Raw genomic sequence first — 17,824 nt, 5'->3', positions numbered from 1 at the left:
CGTTAGCCCTGGGCCTCCTCGTCAGACACCTCCGTCCCCATGCTGGAGTGTCGGCTTGGATCATTGGAGCATCTGAAGGAGCTCCACTTATCTTGAAGGAATTTCTCCAGAAATATGATTGAAGTCTCATCTAGAAGGTTCTTGATCAGGTTCTGATGGGATGGTTGACTGGTTTGTTGGTTACCAGTTGGACTAGCCCAGTTTAGACCCAGTAAGTCACCCCGTCACACTGAGGGAACCTGTTAATGGTTCTAATCCTCTCAAGTTCTTCAAGGGTTTGGTTTTCTCTTAAACTTAAAAGCAGTTAAATCTCTTTAAACGTAATAAAATCCAGTTAGTTTGCTGAGCTCGAAGTCGTAGAAGAACTGGTGGGAGGCTCCACTCTGAAACGAGACATGAAGGGAATCCCGACATCAGCTGGAAGCTCCGTTTGTCTGCTTATTAAAAAATATTTAAAAAATGATAAAAATACATAAAACTGCATAAACCAGAGAACAGAAACAAAAGAGCAGAAAATAAAGTTACCAGAAGATTTGAACATGCGTTCATCAAAGGGAAAAATAAATGAGCAGAAATAACAAAAACCTTCACAGCCTAAATCTGACTGCCCGATTCAGGACGTACTGCTCCCTCACAGCGCCTCCTGCTGGGGTGGCTCCACAGGAGGTCGCCTCCATGTGAAGCTGACTCTCACCAGCCAAGCATAACCCAACCATCACGGAGGGAAAGGCCAAGAGCACTTCCTGTTAGTTCTTCCTAAAAAGGTTTCCTTGTAAGCACGACGTAATAACCACTGAAGATGGATCTGTACAGCTCTGAAGTTCCTTTAGTTCTCATCAACCCAACTGACCTCATGAAGAGGTGTGAGAAATGACCCTAAAGCTTTATTACAGGAGCACCGTGGCTTCAGAGGAGCGTGAATGAGTCTTTGGGTGTTTCTCAATGCCAAGGAACCTTGCCTCGATGACTTGGTCCCGCCCCAGTTGCCTAGGAGATACGTCATCAGGAGCCGCCAAGACGTGTTCCAATGTTCATGTTCCACCGAGGCGTGTGTTCTCCGTTTGTTAGCCATTTAGCTAGCTGAGCAAGATACACGGGAGGTGTCTTGTAGCCTAGCCTTGGTTCAAAATTACCCAGAATACACCGCGGTATTTTCAAAAGGATGGCGGATCAGAAGCCGGCAGCTACTTCGGGGACAATTTTCAAGTTTAAAAGTAAGTCAACTAATTTTGGTAGAACATGAACATTGGAACACGTCTTGGCAGCTCCTGATGACGTATCTCCTAGGCAACTGGGGCGGGACCAAGTCATCGAGGCAAGGTTCCTTGGCATTGAGAAACACCCAAAGACTCATTCACGTTTACCATGTTCAGCGCCTTGGGCTTCCTGACAGGGTTGTGGAAGGCGCTTTATAAATAAAGCTTTGATTGATTTGATTGATTGAATTTAAAATGTTTTTTTTAGATCCAAAGAAGGAATCTATGGTTGGTTAGCTGCTTAGTAGTTGCAGCTTCGGTGGCTAGCGGGTAGTAACTCACTTATATATATAATTTAATAAACATATACACAATTTAAAAAGTAAAAGGCTCGTTATATATTTATATTGAAACTAATATGTATAAAATATAACGTTATCTGCCGCGTCGCGTGATGTTACGTGACCACCGTGGAAGCCGCGGTCACGTGATGCAAGTCTGTTCCATTTAACCGTTTTCTTTAACCAAGGAAGGACCGTGTCCTCGTAAGCAAGGCGCCTGGCCTTACAAGACATCGCCTCACAAGGCGCCTTGACATTGGTGCGTTCGCTTTCTCCTCGGAACTCCGAATTTCCGACTAGAAGAACATGAATTGCGCTCTAAAGTTTGGCTTCACTTTACTAAATGCGACGGGTGATTGGGTGAAGATGAAACCAGTGACAGCGATCTAAGTGTGAGGCATCATCGTTTTAATCTGCTCCAGCAGTTAAATAAACTGTTTAAGATAACGTTAGCTTGACGTTAGCTTCCATTGCCACCATTGTTATCAGCTAATGGTGCGTTCGCTTTCTCCTCGGAAATTCTAACTTCCCAGTAGGAAAAATCAAATGAAAAAAGATGACAAAAGGAATGAAGATACACAGTAAATTTAGTTCACAGTAAAGATGTTTGCTTCAGTTTAATTATCAGCTTATAAAACTACAAGGACGATGTTAAAATACAAACAGTTGTATGTTATTTATTGTGATATTTATCAAATATGGTTATATATTGAGAAAATTATATATTTAATTATAAAAGAGAATTAAAATATTAAACACTCAAAAGTATCTAAAATTGGTACCGTTAAGTACCGGTGTCGATTCCTAGGTACCGGGAATTAGTACCGGATCGATTCAAATGTCAAAGGTACCCATCCCTACTTGGGGGTGACTTGCTCTTTAAGAACCTGGACCTTTGAGAACCTGAGCAGGAGCAGACCTAACGTCTCCAGCTGTGACACCTGTCATCATATGTCATCACATCGGTTTGTTCCTCGTCTCCCTGAAGAACCTGAAGAATCCGTATTTATTAATTAGTTTGAAGCGTTTCTTGTTTCTGACTCACCTGCGTGTTGATGTGAATCTAAAGGAAGCTCATTAACGCTCGTGGAGGTAAACTGCAGCTGAGGTGGCGATGATCCTCAGAAACAGGAGACACAAACCCTCATTAGCAGACTGTAAACCTGAAAGTGCTCCACCATAAATCTGTCACCTTTATTCTCACGTTTACTGCTAACAGATTTTTGAACCCGTTTTACGTGACGCTCGTTACCACCGACAGCTGCTCGCTTTTAATTATGCTGCTGGAGTTATTTGGGTCCAGCTCTCCGTATACGTGCTATGTTCGGTACATCTGCTCACGTCTGTGAAGGTTTCCGAGTCACAAACACCTCGTGTTTGGTTTTCATGTCGTCTTGTTCCAGTAAAGCGCTGCTGCTCTCCTGCTGCAGCTACAAGCACGCCTCGCTTCACTTCCACTTCCTGCTGTTTCATCTGTGCTTCTAGACATCCTTTCATATGTCAAAGCTTTTACAGCCTTCCGTCGACGGCTGTGAGAGAAAACAGGTACCTGAAGGTGCTAAAGACAGACACGTGACCAAACCAGACCTAACAAGTCTCTTTGGAGCTTCTGAAGAAGCCTTTGAGTTGAGTTGATCAGCTCAGAAAGCTGTTCTAGCTGGAGCCTCCTGCTTTCTGATCTCATCTCCTGGCATGGCATGGTCGTGTCACTGAGATAAAAAATTAAACTCTTCTGTTCGGACGTGTTTCTCCCTAAAAGCCTTTCAGTGTTCATGAACGTTGTTGTCCCTGAAATTCCCTCAAAGCTGCTTCCAGTTCTGAGTCCAAACTAGGGTGACCATACGTCCTCTTTTCACTCTCTGTCCGGGAGGGGGGTTCCTACATTGATCAAAACGTCCGGTTTTCCATCCAGGAGCAGGGATCGAGTTATGGGGGCTAGATATGTTTCAGGGAAAGATCCAGTTTCTGCCTATATTATAATATTTATGGACTCTCAGCGTAGCGGGGTTCTGTTGAGAGGAGAGGACGCAGAGCGTTGATCGTTGGTGCGCCCGCTGCGTCCGGCGCACGATACATTCTCAAGGTGATGCAACAAAACGTTATTATTAACACATGATCGTTCATTTCTGTTTATATCCTTCGGTACTCCGTCTTTTAATCATTCCTGACGCGCTCAGGAGATCCCTTTGATCTGCTCAAAAGTAACTGATTCAATTCAATTCAAGTTTATTTATATAGCGCCAAATCACGACAAGAGTCGTCTCAAGGCACTTCACATAATAAACATTCCAATTCACAGTTCATTAAGCCAATCAGAAATAATGTTTCCTATATAAGGAACCCAGCAAATTGCATCAAGTCACTGACGAGTGTCAGTGACTTTACAGCAATCCTCATACTAAGCAAGCATGCAGCGACAGTGGAGAGGAAAACTCCCTTTTAGCAGGAAGAAACCTCCAGAGAATCCTGGCTCAGTATAAGCAGCCATCCTCCACGACTTACTGGGGATCGAGAAGACAGAGCAGACACACACACACACACACACACACACACTGATGAGGTGAAAAAGTAAGAATCCAGGCAGCAGTTTTTCTGGAGAGTTTAGAGGCGATGCAGGAAGATGAGAGACGGAGAGGAAAATAGCTCAATAAGAACAAGAAAACAAAGTAAACAGGTAAAAACACGTTTTTACCTGTATAAAACAATAAGTGATACACGTGTAATATTTATACATCTGATGCACTTCAGATCACCTTCAACACTCAGTCACACAGCCAGGGCCGTCTCAAGACATTTTGGGGGCCAAGGCAAAACGGAGCACCCGTTGATAATGAAAAATGAACAGATGTGTGTAGGTTGGCAACAATCATGTCCCTTTAAGAAGCTGGACCACCTTCAGTCAGGTAAAAATGTGACTCAACGTAACACGTGACAGCCCCATCTAGTGGACAACTTGTGTCTCTGTGCATCCCCGTAGTTATCGTCCATTTATCGTTATCGAGGTTAAATCCTCAATTTATCGTGATATTGATTTTAGGCCGTATCGCCCAGCCCTGGTGTGACGTCATCGATGGGCACAGATCTCCTGTCCTCTTTTTTGGAAATGGAAATATGGTCACTCTGGTCCAAACCCCTACAGTTTTCAGATCACACGTTTAAACGATGTTCTCTAAACGTGTTTAAGTCTTTGTGAAAACAGTCCGATAGCGCTGATTCTGTTCCGGTGAATGCTGCAGGAGCTAAACACAAATGAAACATGCACGTGTTTCAAACACAGTTGGTCAGTCAGCTGTTTTATCAGCAACTCGGGTCAACAGGAACGTCTCTGAAACTCACTGATGACCTCAGAAGGACTCATTAGTTCACCTGGCTTATGTTTTCAGGTGTGGAAGACACAAAGCTGGGAGGTGTTGCTACACAACCTTTAGTCCTCACTAGCATGCTCGTCCTGCAGATGTCTGTATGAAGACTGTGAGACAGGATCTGACACGCAGCTAACCCTAACAGCTAGCCCTCCTGATCCATCAGACTCATAAACCCACATCAAACCACTTCTGGCCTTTAAGCATCACGACGATCATCAGAAAATAAAATGTTCCTTTTTAAAAACTGGAGTTTTAAAATATAAATTAGTTTATCAGGTTTTAACGTTTAAAGTAAACAAACAAACAGCTGATGACCCTTGTTGTTTTGACACTTGTGCTGCTTTCTGTCATCTTCTGATGCCATTTCCTATCTTTTTTTCTTTTTGGCTGGGTCGGGATTCTGGTCCAAATCAAACGGGACCGAGGATTGTTATTCAGCGTAGAGCTGCTGCTCCTTCTCATGGAAAGGAGTGAGCTGGGGTGATTAGGAGGCCTCCAGCCTTGAGAGCGTCTTAACCCCTAAGCCATAAAGCAGTTAGAGATCTCCCACTAGTGTACCTGCCTTCACCACGAAACTGTGAAGTGCTGTTTCTGGTCAGCAGAGAGCTGTCCAATGGGAAGTAGTTTAAACCTTTTTGGTGTTGCTTTAAGGCTTTCTGGTCATTGGTCTGGGAACACCTTAGGATCCTCGAGGAGGAGCTGGAGAGTCAGATCTCTTGGCTTAGCCCCTGGATGTTACCTTCGTAACCCGACCTTGGAGGGATGAACACGGACAGAGGGACGGAGAATGTAGGACGCTCAATCCGAGAGGCTGAAAGTCGTGTTTGTTTTAATAACCGTCATTCTCTGTGGTTGTGACATCTGTATGGAAGCAGATGTCTAACGCTATTGGCTAAGGCTGACAGGCACTCGGGGTGTTTCTCAATGTCAAGGTGCCTGACTTGCGAGGCGATGTCTTGCGAGGCCAGGCGCCTTGCTTACGAGGACACGGTCCTTCTTTGGTCAGAGAAAACGGTTAAATGGAACAGACTTGCATCACGTGACCGCGGCTTCCACGGCAAATGGCCTGTATTTGATATAGCGCCTTCTAGAGTCCTGGAACCCCCCAAGACGCTTTACAACACAATCAGTCATTCACCCATTCACACACCCATTCACACACTGGTGGGGATGAGCTACGATGTAGCCACAGCTGCCCTGGGGCGCACTGACAGAGGCGAGGCTGCCAAGCACTGGCGCCACCGGTCCCTACGACCGCCACCAGCAGGCAACGTGGGTTAAGTGTCTTGCCCAAGGACACAACGACAGTGACAGACTGAGTGGGGCTTGAACCTGCAACCTTCCGATTACGGGGCGAGCACTTAACTCCTGTGCCACCGTTGCCTCGACGATGATCACATAACGTCACATAACACGGGAGATAACGTTATATTTTATATGTATAAGTTTCAATATAAATATATAACGAGCCTTTTACTTTTTAAATTGTGTATATGTTTATTAAATTAAATATATAAGTGAGTTACTACCCGCTAGCCACCGAAGCTGCAACTACTAAGCTACTAACCAACCATAGATAACTTCTTTGGATCTAAAAAAACATTTTAAATTAGTTGACTTACTTTTAAACTTGAAATTGTCCCCGAAGTAGCTGCCGGCTTCTGATCCGCCGTCCTTTTGAAAATACCGCGGTGTATTCCGGGTAATTTTTGACCAAGGCTAGGCTACAAGACACCTCCCGTGTATCCTCGCTCAGCTAGCTAAACGGCTAACAAACGGAGAACACTCCTAGGTAGAACATGAACATTGGAACGTGTCTTGGCGGCTCTCGATGACGTATCTCCTAGGCAACCAGGGCTGGGCCAAGACATCAAGGTGAGGTTCCTTGGCATTGAGAAACACCCCCAGTTCCAATTCCATGGGGTCATACGGGACAGGGGGCGGGGCTTGCCTACATTGTACCACAGCACAGAATATCACAGATTAGTGGATTGCTGCTTTAAAGTTCTCATCAAGTTCCTCTTTATAAATCATGTTTGCGTAGAGAATGGCTTACGCAGTTTCCTGACCCTGTTTGGTTTGTAAGCAGGCTTTATAAATGAGGCCCCAGGTGGTTCAAACCAGCTTTTTCCCAGTGAAGCTGGAAACTAGTATTAAAATCTTCACCTAGGTGAGTTCAGGCTCTGCAGCCTGGTTGTGCCGGATCAGATCCACAGACTGTGGCATGATCCAGATTCACCACAGTGACACATTTGTTTGTTTCCGGTGAAGCAGGAACATCCTGGTAACTGGAATCATGATTCCTTCTCAAACATCACCTGGACTATAGGGCAGATGGAAAAAGTAGAGTTGGATTACCAGACCCCCCAGATCCACAAAAACATTTTCATGCATGACCTGATGGTAGGAGCCCTCTGACTCCACCCAGGGAGGGCTCATATGTCTAAACTAGTGTGGAAACACCTTGGGATCCCACTAAAACGTGGCAAGTGGAACATCTGAACTGGTTATTAGTGAAAGTTGATATAAAAGGGTTAGGGGTGACGATAAAGCTGGAGTTTGCTACATGCAGAACTCAGATCCTCCACCAGAGGGCTGAATGCACAATTATTTTATGTCTGAGTATTTTGGTGCAGCAACGTATCTTTCTGTCACATCAGTCCTTTAGTCTCATATCTGACTCAGTCATCAAACTCGTGGTTCAGCAGCTCCTCTCCTCTGGCCTTGTGTTGACCTTTGGTGCTCTAAAGGTCATGAAGAATCCTCCTGTTTTCTGTTTTTCAGGATTATCTCCTGAGTCACATGTACAGCAACGCGGCCAGAGACGATCTGTGGAGCAAACTTTCTGAGGTAACCTGACCTGCTTCTCTGGTATTTGAACTACCAACCTCCTGGCCCACAGGCTGCACGGCAGAATCGAACTTCGTATGACTTTATTGTTCCAGGATGGAGAAGCAGTGCAAATCAGTGAAGCTGTTAATTATTGAAGGAACCTAATGAAGGCAGAAGAGATGCTCGTTAGAACTGCTTTAATAAGACAGAAAATGTTTGTTGCCATGGTAACCTGAGCCACTCCCCTCGGCTCGCCTCGGCTTTCTTATTTGTCTAACAGAGAAGAAGTATTCTGAAGTAATCCTGTTAAATGAAGCTTATTTTCCACTGAAACTGCTCTTTGATTAGTTGGTAGCCCGTCAGACCTCTAATTACCTGAAACTCCTGAAGATGTTGGCTAACGATTTCCTGTATCGCTAACGAGCAGCGGAACCTGAGGCTCGATCATTTAGGCTCACGTCTGTCTGCTGGTTCCTTCAGGCGATGCGTTCAGATGGGCGGGACATTGACATCGGTGACATGATGGACAGGTGGACTTTACAGATGGGATACCCTGTTGTCACCATCAGCAAGAACCAATCAGAGCAGCTGCCGACTCATTACATCACCGTCAGCCAGGAGCACTTCCTGTATGGAGAGGAAGTCAGGAAAAACATCAGGTTAGACTTTTCACATCAAATCAAAATGTATTTTAAATATTTTACTCGTTTTCGTTGTGTCAGATATAACTAAACAACATTAAAGAGACTTTTAGGAAATGTCTGCTTAAGGTTATCATTCACCTCAGTTGCTGTTAGCCGTGACCGCTAACATGACCGATAACTCTGCTCTCTATCTCCAAATGGGCTCAAATTCACCTGTTCACAAGCTAAACACAGATAGGCAAAGTTTTATTAAAACCTTTTCACTGGATTAATTTAGCTAAGACATAAAGTCTGTTAGCTAATGGTAGCTAGTTAGAGATGCTAGCATGGCTGGACATTTGAAGGACATTTCATTCCCTTTTTTCTACCTAAACTCGAGTATTGCTTTTAGCTAGCTTAAAGCCCCAGTGTGTAAAGTCTTCACCTGTTTACTATAAATTCTGTTTCCAGTTCATTAACTTGTCCTTTTTCATTAATATTTCTCACCATCAATCCTCTCAGCTTAAAATTTTACATTTTTAAATACATGAACTGTGGTCGACGCTCCATGGTCATCCACCATCTTAAAATACAGTAGCTGTTTAGGGACATACGAGCTCCGCGTTAAGCATTTGCACGATGACTGTAACCTGAAAGAAACAGCAGAGGGCAGCAGTACGCCCTGGAAGCATGGAGTCTAATTCAGCTAACACGAAGTAGAGGAGACTAGCTACACCGTTGTTGTACTTGTTAGTTTGAATAATAATCAATGAAACCGTCTGGTCGTCATCATGTCCAACACTAGGTAGCCGCATATGTTCAGATCCCCTCCCGCTATTAGCTGGACACCAGCCTCAGATTTGTCTCTGACTCCCAAACTCCCAAACTCATCTCAAGTTGCTCATTCGTCTTTTCTTCGTACCAGAACTCCCGATCCGGTCCCAATATATTCCAAAGTACTTCTACTCAGGTCCGCTCTCTTCCCCAAGCCTTCCTACACTTTACTAACTACAATGTAGTTCTCCAAGCGTTACAGAGATGACGTCCTTCTCCGAGGGCTTCTTCTCAAACGTTAACTTTAGACTTGGGTCTCCTTTGGCTGGTAATTTGTGGGAGTTTACCTGCAGCATACACAGCATCTTCCCGGCTCTAGCCATGGCTAACAAGCAGCTAGTGACGCCCATCTCCACCACGACAGCCGTGAGCCACGATTAGCTGGTGGCTAAGTCAGCATTGTTTACTTGATCTCCACAGCGTGTCCCCGGCTCGCCAACCCCCCTTCACCAGTCGTAGCTAACAAGCAGCCAGCTATCGCCCCATATCCATATAAGCTGGTAGCGGCAGCCAGTTTGTTTACATCAAACGCACCGTGATCCACATGAAACAGGTGTTGTGGGAAATTATGTTCCCCTAAAATATTACGTTTCTCTTATGCCTGCCGCACACGAGAGCAATCTGCTGAGCAAACGGCCTCGAATGGCTGTTTGCTCAGCAGATAGCTTGCTGTGTGTGCCTGATTTTCACAGAGATTTACACTTCACAAGATGCTGAACCAAATAACTGACCAGTTAGATATTTTCCGCCTCACGCGGGTAAAAACTCGCCGTGTGCACACTACTGAGCTGCCGGCTGAGCTGAACTATTCTAGTGGCCAATCAAATTGTGTTCTCCACTCACATGACCCCAAGATTACAGCCCCCTGTCTGCATGTCAGAAAATAAACAAAACTGAGACAGAGCTGGAAATGGAGGAAGTGCATCTACTTTTTTGTTGATGAAGCGCCGCCGCCACCGGCGTTTCAAGGTTAGGAGAGTATGGTACGGTGGCTTGAAAGATTGGCCAGGCAAAGAGTTTATGCCAATTTACTCCAAGAGATGCGCCTGGAAGACCCAGAATCCTTCCGGCAGTACCGCCACCCGGTTCCTTCGAGAGGGTAGTGGAAACTGTGGGCCCATCGATCCACAAGGTAGCATTTTCTTTATGTTTCAGACACGCAGATGGGGCAGGGCCCTGCATCTGAATACATCTTGGGGTCATGTGAGCTGAGAACACGCTTTGATTGGCCACTAGAATATTTCAGCTCAGCCAGCAGCTCAGTAGCGCGCACGGTGAGTTTCTACCCCCTGTGAGGGGGAAAATATCTGACTGGTCAGATTTTCGGTTCAGCGTCTCGTGAGGCGGAAAAACTCAGTGAAAATCAGACGCACACAGCGAGGCATCTGCTGAGCAAACGGTCATTCGAGGCTGTTTGCTCAGCAGATTGCTCTCGTGTGCAGCAGGCTTTAGGCAGTCAAGAGCAAATATTTCCTAATTCACAGAACTTATTGTCCATTATGAGGACTAAACAACCTAAAATAAAAGATGGTTCAACTGAGTGAGATGACATTTTACATAAATTTCCAAAATTATTTTTTATTGTTTTTAGGAGGACAAATAGATATACAAACATCACAAGTGTGACATTATTACATTACATTTCATAATTTTCCCCTAAAGGTTTATCACAAATGTGGTGAAGATAGCCTGAAGAGTGACTTCCCGACACGAGGGACAGAATATTTATTCCATTTCCATTTTCATCCGCTTATCCGGAGTCGGGTCGCGGGGGAAGTAGCCTAAGGTGAGAGCCCCAGACTTCCCTCTCCCCAGCTACTTGGGCCAGCTCCTCCGGGGAATCCCAAGGCGTTCCCTGGCCAGATGAGAGACATAGTCCCACCACCGTGTCCTGGGCCTACTTTTAGGTGTCCTCCCGGTTGGACGCGTCCAGAAAACCTCACCAGGGAGGCGTCCATGAGGCATCCTGACCAGATGCCCGAGCCACCTCAAGTGGCTCCAATCGATGTGGAGGATCAGCGGGTCTACTCCGAGCCCCTCCTGGATGACCGAGCTTCTCACCCTATCTCTAAGGGAGAGCCCAGTCACTCTTCAGAGAAAACTCATTTTGGCCGCTTGTATCTGCGATCTCGTTCTTTCGGTCACTACCCAAAGCTCATGACCATAGGTGAGGGTAGGAACGTAGATCGACTGGTAAATCGAGAGCTTCGCCTTCTGACTCAGCTCTCTCTTCACCACGACAGACCGGTACAACGCCCGCATCACTGCAGATGCAGCACCAATACACCTATCAATCTCACGCTCCAGGTTTCCTTCACTTGTGAACAAGACACCGAGATACTTAAACTCCTCCACTTGGTGCAGGACCTCATCCCTGGCCTGGAGAAGGCATTCTATCATTTTCCGAATGAAGACCATGGTCTCAGATTTAGAGGAGCTGATCCTCATCCCAGCTGCTTCACACTCGGCTGTGAATCGCTCCAGCGAAAGCTGAAGATCACGTTCTTATGAAGCCAACAGGACCACATCATCTGCAAAAAGCAGAGACCTGATCCTCGAGCCACCAAACCGGATGCCCTCCACACCTTGGCTGCACCTAGAAATCCTGTCCATAAAGGTTAGGAATAGAATCAGTGAAAAAGGGCAGCCTTGGCGGAGTCCAACTCTCACTGGGAACGAGCCCGACTTACTGCCGGCAATGCAGACCAAGCTCTGACACCAGTCATACAGGGACCTAACAGCCCATATCAGAGGGCCTGGTACCCCATACTCCCGGAGTACCCCCCACAGGGCCCCCCGAGGGACGCAGTCAAATGCCTTCTCCAAATCCACAAAACACATGTAGACTGGTTGGGCAAATTCCCACGCACCCTCCAGGATCCCCCTAAGGGTATAGAGCTGGTCCAGTGTTCCACGGCCAGGACGAAAACCACATTGCTCCTCCTGAATCTGAGGTTCAACAATCCGATGGACCCTCCTCACCAGAACCCCTGAATAGACCTTACCAGGAAGGCTCAGGAGTGTGATTCCCCTGTAGTTGGAACACACCCTGCGGTCCCCTTTTTAAATAAGGGGACCAGCACCCCGGTCTGCCAGTCCTGTGGGACTGCCCCCGATGTCCACGCGATCTTGCAGATTGCCCCCCCACCCCCCACCCCACCCTGAGGCGCCGGATGGTGGACCAGAATCTCCTCGAAGTCGTACGGAAGTCTTGCTCCATGGTCTCACCGAACTCCTCCCATGCCCGGGTTTTTGCCTTGGCGACCACCCGAGCCGCTTTCCGCTTGGAATGCCGGTACCCGTCAGCTGCCTCTGGAGTCCCAACAGGCCAAAAAGACCTGATAGGACTCTTTCTTCAGCTTGACAGCATCCCTAACAACCGGTGTCCACCAGCGAGTTCGGGGGTTGCCACCACGACAGGCACCGACGATCCTGCGACCACAGCTCCGGTCGGCCACCTCAACAATGGAGGCACGGAACAGGGTCCATTCAGACTCAATGTCCCCGCCTCCCAGGTGGGAATTGAAGCTCCTTCTGACAGGAGACTCTGCCAGACGTTCCCAGCAGACCCTCGCAAAACATTTGGGCCTGCCTGGTCTGACCGGCATCCTCCCCCACCATCTGAGCCAACTCACCACCAGGTAGTGGTCAGTTGACAATTCCGCCCCTCTCTTCACCCGAGTGTCCAAGACATGTGGCCGCAATTCAGATGAAACAACAACAAAGTCAATCATCGAGCTGCGGCCTAAGGTATCCTGGTGCCAAGAGCACATATGGACACCTTTATATCTGAACATGGTGTTCATTATGGACAATCCGTGACTGGCACAGAAGTCCAATAACAAAACACCACTCAAATTCAGATCAGGGGGGTCGTTCCTCCCAACCACACCTCTCCAGGTCTCGCTGTTGTTGCCCACATGAGCATTAAAGTCCCCCAACAGAACGAGGGAGTCACAGGAAGGAGTGCTTTCCAGCACCCCCTCCAAGGTCTCCAAAAATGGTGGGTAGTCTGAACTGTAGTTTGGTGCATAAGCACAGACCACAGTCAGAACCTGTCCCCCCACACGTGGGCGGAAGGACGCTACCCTCTCGTTCATTGGGGTAAACCCCAACGTACAGGCACCAAGATGGGGGGAAACTAGTATGCCCACCTCTGCTCGGCGCCTCTCAGTGGAACAACTCCAGAGTGGTAGAAAGTCCAACCCCTCTCAAGGAAACTGGTTCCAGAGCCAGACCCATGCGTTGAGGTGAGTCCGACTATATCTAGTCGGAACCTCTCAACCTCAAACACCAACTCAGGCTCCTTCCCCACAAGAGAGGTGACATTCCATGTGCCAAGAGCCAGCTTCTGTAGCCGAGGATCAGACCGCCAAGGTCCCCGCCCTCGACTACCACCTGTCACACACTGCACCCGACCCCTTTGGCCCCTCCCACGAGTGGTGAGCCCATGGGATGGGGGACCCACGTTTCTTCTTCGGGCTGTGCCCGGCCGGGCTCCATGGGTGAAAGCCCGGCAACCAGGCGCTCGCCAACGTGCCCCACCTCCAGGCCTGGCTCCAGAGGGGTTCCCGGTGACCCACGTCCGGGCGAGGGAACACAGTTTCCATTTATATAATTCATCATAAGAGGTCTTCGGGCCGCTCTTTGTCTGATCCCTCACCTAGGACCTGTTTGCCATGGGTGACCCTACCAGAGGCATAAAGTCTCAGACAACTTAGCGCTTAGGATCATTGAGACACTCAAACCCCTCCACCACAGTAAGGTGGCAGCCCAGGGAGACTATTTTAGGGGAACAATATCTTTTACAACACCAGACCTCCCGGCTGACATCACACCTCCTCCGTGTGTGAACCGTGACCGCTTCAAGGTCTAACACAACTACCTTGCTTCCTTCATGACTGGTAGTCTGATAAACAGTCATAATTAAAGTAGTCATAAGCTTTGCGTGGGTTAGGCTGGAGAGATTGCAAACTGATTATACGTTCAAACTCATGACTGGGCCACCGTAGCGTGAATACTTTCTCTGAACTGCATGGTGCTTTTATCATGATTTCACACACAGGGCATTTATAGAAAATCATCTCATTTATTTTAAAAAAGAAAACACAAACAAGGACCACTGGAGCTACTGCTAACAAGCTAACAACTTCATTGAGTCAGCAGATTTGTTCTAGTCTGTGTAGGCTTTTTAAAAACACCCTGTTAGCACGGTTACAGTGACTCAGCAGATTGAAGCGGATGCGCTTTGTGACTACCGCGGCCTCGGGCCCGTCTGGTCTCCGTTCAGTCCTTTAGCACTTGAAGGATCATCGTGAAACGTTTAGTGTTCACGCCACTCTAAGCTGCGGATCCGTCTCTGGAAGCTCTTTTTTATTTCCCAGAGAAAACGGCCGTTTCCAGTCTTACCTTGGTTCCATCATTTATGTGTCATTCATATTTTATTCACATGATGTTTTATTCACGTCCTTCACAACCTTTAGACTTTATTCTCTTCTCTGTTTTATCGACCCACTTTCTTCTCCATCAATACTTCAGCAGCGGTTTTACCTGTTGTTCGCTTCTTCTTTCCTCTTTTTGTGTCTTTTTTCTGTTACATTTCTTTCTGGTTCTGATCCGTTTCCCTACAGAACTTTCACAATGCCCTCCTCTTCTTCCCTCCTCCTTTTCTCCTCCTCTCTGTCTTCTTGTCCTCTTCTCCTTTTTGTTCTGCCTTCTCTCTTTCACCTCTTATCTTCTCCCTCTCCTCTTATTTATTTTTCTCCATTATCCTTTCTTATCCCCCATCCTGGACTCAGAGGTCTCCCACCTGAACCCGTCTGGGGTCTAGGGTTTGTCGGGTTTCAGACCTAATCCGAGTTCTTCTCCTCTGACTGACGACCAGAATAAAATCCGATCTAATAGCCGATGAATCCGTTTTCCCGGACTGTTGTGTAAACTCTGGAGTGTTTGACGAACGCCTCCCTGGAGGATCTGCGCTGCGTCGCTCGGCTTTATGCCGCAATAAGTGTTGAAGCTGCTGCAGCAGGATATTGTTGCCATGGATCAACAAAGAGCAATTTTCTGTCTTTTTGTCAGCCGCGTTGGAGGCTTTGAGGCCGTTCAGCAGGCTTTTATCCAGCAGCTCTAACGAGGCGTCCGCCGTCCTCCTGCTTTAAATCACACCTTTCTGTTTGCTGCAGATGGGTCCAGGTCCCAGCTGGACCGGTGTCACACGATAACGGATCAAAAACCAGGCCTTCGAGCTGCCTTTGTGCTTGAGGACAAGAAGAAGTTTATCAGATGTTTATGAGACGAATAACCTGGCAGCTAATCTGCGTACGCCGCTTTAGACAGGTCTGCTGGGGAGTCTTTCTCTCTGTCAGAGCAGCACTTTATGGATGAAGTATTTAGTCTCTGCAGTGGAGAACATTCTCCTCCTCAGACGTCTGTCATCTGAAGACGAAACAGGTGACAGGAAAGGAGAGAGACAGACCTGACAGAGGAGACACTGGAGACAGCGACACGAGTGGGACGAGTCTCATCATGAACAGACGTCTGACTGGACAACAACAGGGTCTGTGTTGGATTGAAGCCGCTCCGATGCTAAACAGGCCGACATGGATTATGCGTTGGTCCATTTAAGATCACTTGTAAGAAAGTCTATTAATAAACTGCTTTACCTTTTATTTAACAACAAGACGACTGAACGAGAGTTTATCAGCTCCTAAAGACGAATCAAACGTAGATGAGAAAGACCGTGCAGCTGAACATCTTCTCAACATTCGGACGCCCCATCAGATTGTGGATTACTTGACCAGATTATGGATTAACTGATCATCATCAGCTCATCTATGAAAGTAAAGGAGGGGTCATCGTTCTGCTCTGGAGCATACAGGGGTGTGTCAACGAACGTCAGCGATAACCTTAGAGGCCGTTGTTGATGCCCGTCAATCTGAAAAGGGTTCCAGCTGGTTAACCAGGGGTCAGAGGTCAATGCTAAAAATAATAATAAGGATAAAGCCCCAAGAGCATAAATATGTCTAGATGCTTCAGTCAGCAGGCTGGAGGTCAAAGGTCATGACATAAAGAATGAAGAAGGTGATCCCGGCAGCTCTTCTCCAAGTTCGATCTGAACCAAGCACAAATGAAGATGATTACCCATAATACACTGCAGCACTCACAACTGATGCTAGCTGTCAGCACGGTGGCAGAGGGTTGGTGGTTTGGGCTGGTTCTGCAGCAGCTGGACCTGTAAGCCTCCTCCTCCCAACCCACTGAACCGAACTGAAGAAGCTTCTTAGATAAGAGATAACCAGAAGAATCCAGTTGTTTTTTAATGACATCATCAGGATGATGATGTCCTAGATGACTGAGGAGGAGGAGCTTCTAGAGCCCTGCTGCTTTTCGCTTGACTTCCTGCTTTTGATTAATCAACCATGAAGTCACATTAATATTGATATGAACACATTCAGCTGTCCCAGCTGTGTGTGTTTGAGAGTTTGAGTGAATGATTGAGTTTTCTTCCTGTCAGTCACACTGATACAAATATCAGATTAAACATTTGGCTGCATGGCAGCAGAATCGATGCTCCACCGCCTGCAGCAGCAAATAACTGTTAGAGGAATGGAAACTGGTGTTTTAGTTGGCCCTAACACACACACACATACGCACACACACGCACGTGCGCACGCACACACACACACACACACACACACACATATCTCTAATTGATTTCAGCCTGTAAAGCTGGTTGTTTTCAGCATCTAATTAGAGTCCACTCTAAGATATGAATCTATTTGGTCAAAATGACTTTAATTAAAAACAATTCTAATAGAACCGAAGAAAATCTCAGTTGAAGCAGAAATGTATTATTTTGTGTGTGTGTGAGTACGTGCATGTGTGAGTGAGTGTGCGTGTGCATGCGTGCGTATGTGTGAGTGTGCATGCGTGTGTGTGTGCGTGGATGTGTGTGTGTGTGAGAGAGAGTGCGTGTGCATGCATGTGTGCGTACATGCGCGTGTTTGTGTGTGAGTGTGCATGCATGTGTGTGTGTGTGTGTGTGTGTTCGTGTGTGTGCATGTGTGTGTACGTTTGTGTGAGTGTGCGAGTGCATTAATGTGTGCGCATGTGTGTGTGTGAGTGCATGTGTGTGTGTGCGCGCATGCGCGTGTGTGCATGTGTGTGTGTGTGTGTGTGTTCGTGTGTGTGCATGTGTGTGTACGTTTGTGTGAGTGTGCGAGTGCATTAATGTGTGCGCATGTGTGTGTGTGAGTGCATGTGTGTGTGTGCGCGTGTGTGCATGTGTGCACATGCGTGTGTGCGTGCATGTGTGTGTGTGTGTGCATGCATGAGTGTGTGCGTGCGTGTGTGTGCGCACTTGCGTGTGCGCACATGTACGTGCGTGTGCGTATGTGCATGTGTGCGTATGTGTGTGTGTGTGTGTGTCTGTGTGTGAGTGAGTGTGCATGCATGTGTGAAATGTGTTCTGTACCTGGGCTTCAGTGCAGGTGTACCATCTAAATTCACCGTTATCCATGTACGATCGAGGTGCGACTGCACCGGTAGCTTCAGAGAGCATCAAATATCGACGGCTAATTACTAACTTGTGTGTCTGTCGTCAGGTAAAACCAACGGTTACATGTATTACTTCA

The 17,824-nt window shown here is 47.0% G+C and overlaps 1 protein-coding gene across 1 annotated transcript in view; it reads left to right on the top strand.

The window, feature by feature from the left end:
* Positions 1 to 17,824, top strand: part of LOC107386826 (thyrotropin-releasing hormone-degrading ectoenzyme) — a 203,809-nt gene that overhangs the window by 119,074 nt on the left and 66,911 nt on the right. Inside the window, exons 9-10 of the mRNA XM_015961451.3 lie at positions 7,687 to 7,752; positions 8,215 to 8,393. Coding sequence (XP_015816937.3) covers positions 7,687 to 7,752; positions 8,215 to 8,393 — 245 coding nt within the window. The remainder of the gene's footprint in view (positions 1 to 7,686; positions 7,753 to 8,214; positions 8,394 to 17,824) is intronic.

The sequence above is a fragment of the Nothobranchius furzeri genome, chromosome 1 (genome assembly GCF_043380555.1).
Source record: "Nothobranchius furzeri strain GRZ-AD chromosome 1, NfurGRZ-RIMD1, whole genome shotgun sequence".
Lineage (NCBI taxonomy): Eukaryota > Metazoa > Chordata > Actinopteri > Cyprinodontiformes > Nothobranchiidae > Nothobranchius > Nothobranchius furzeri.
Note: the sequence above shows the minus strand (reverse complement) of the source record. Positions and strands in the feature narration are given on the sequence as shown.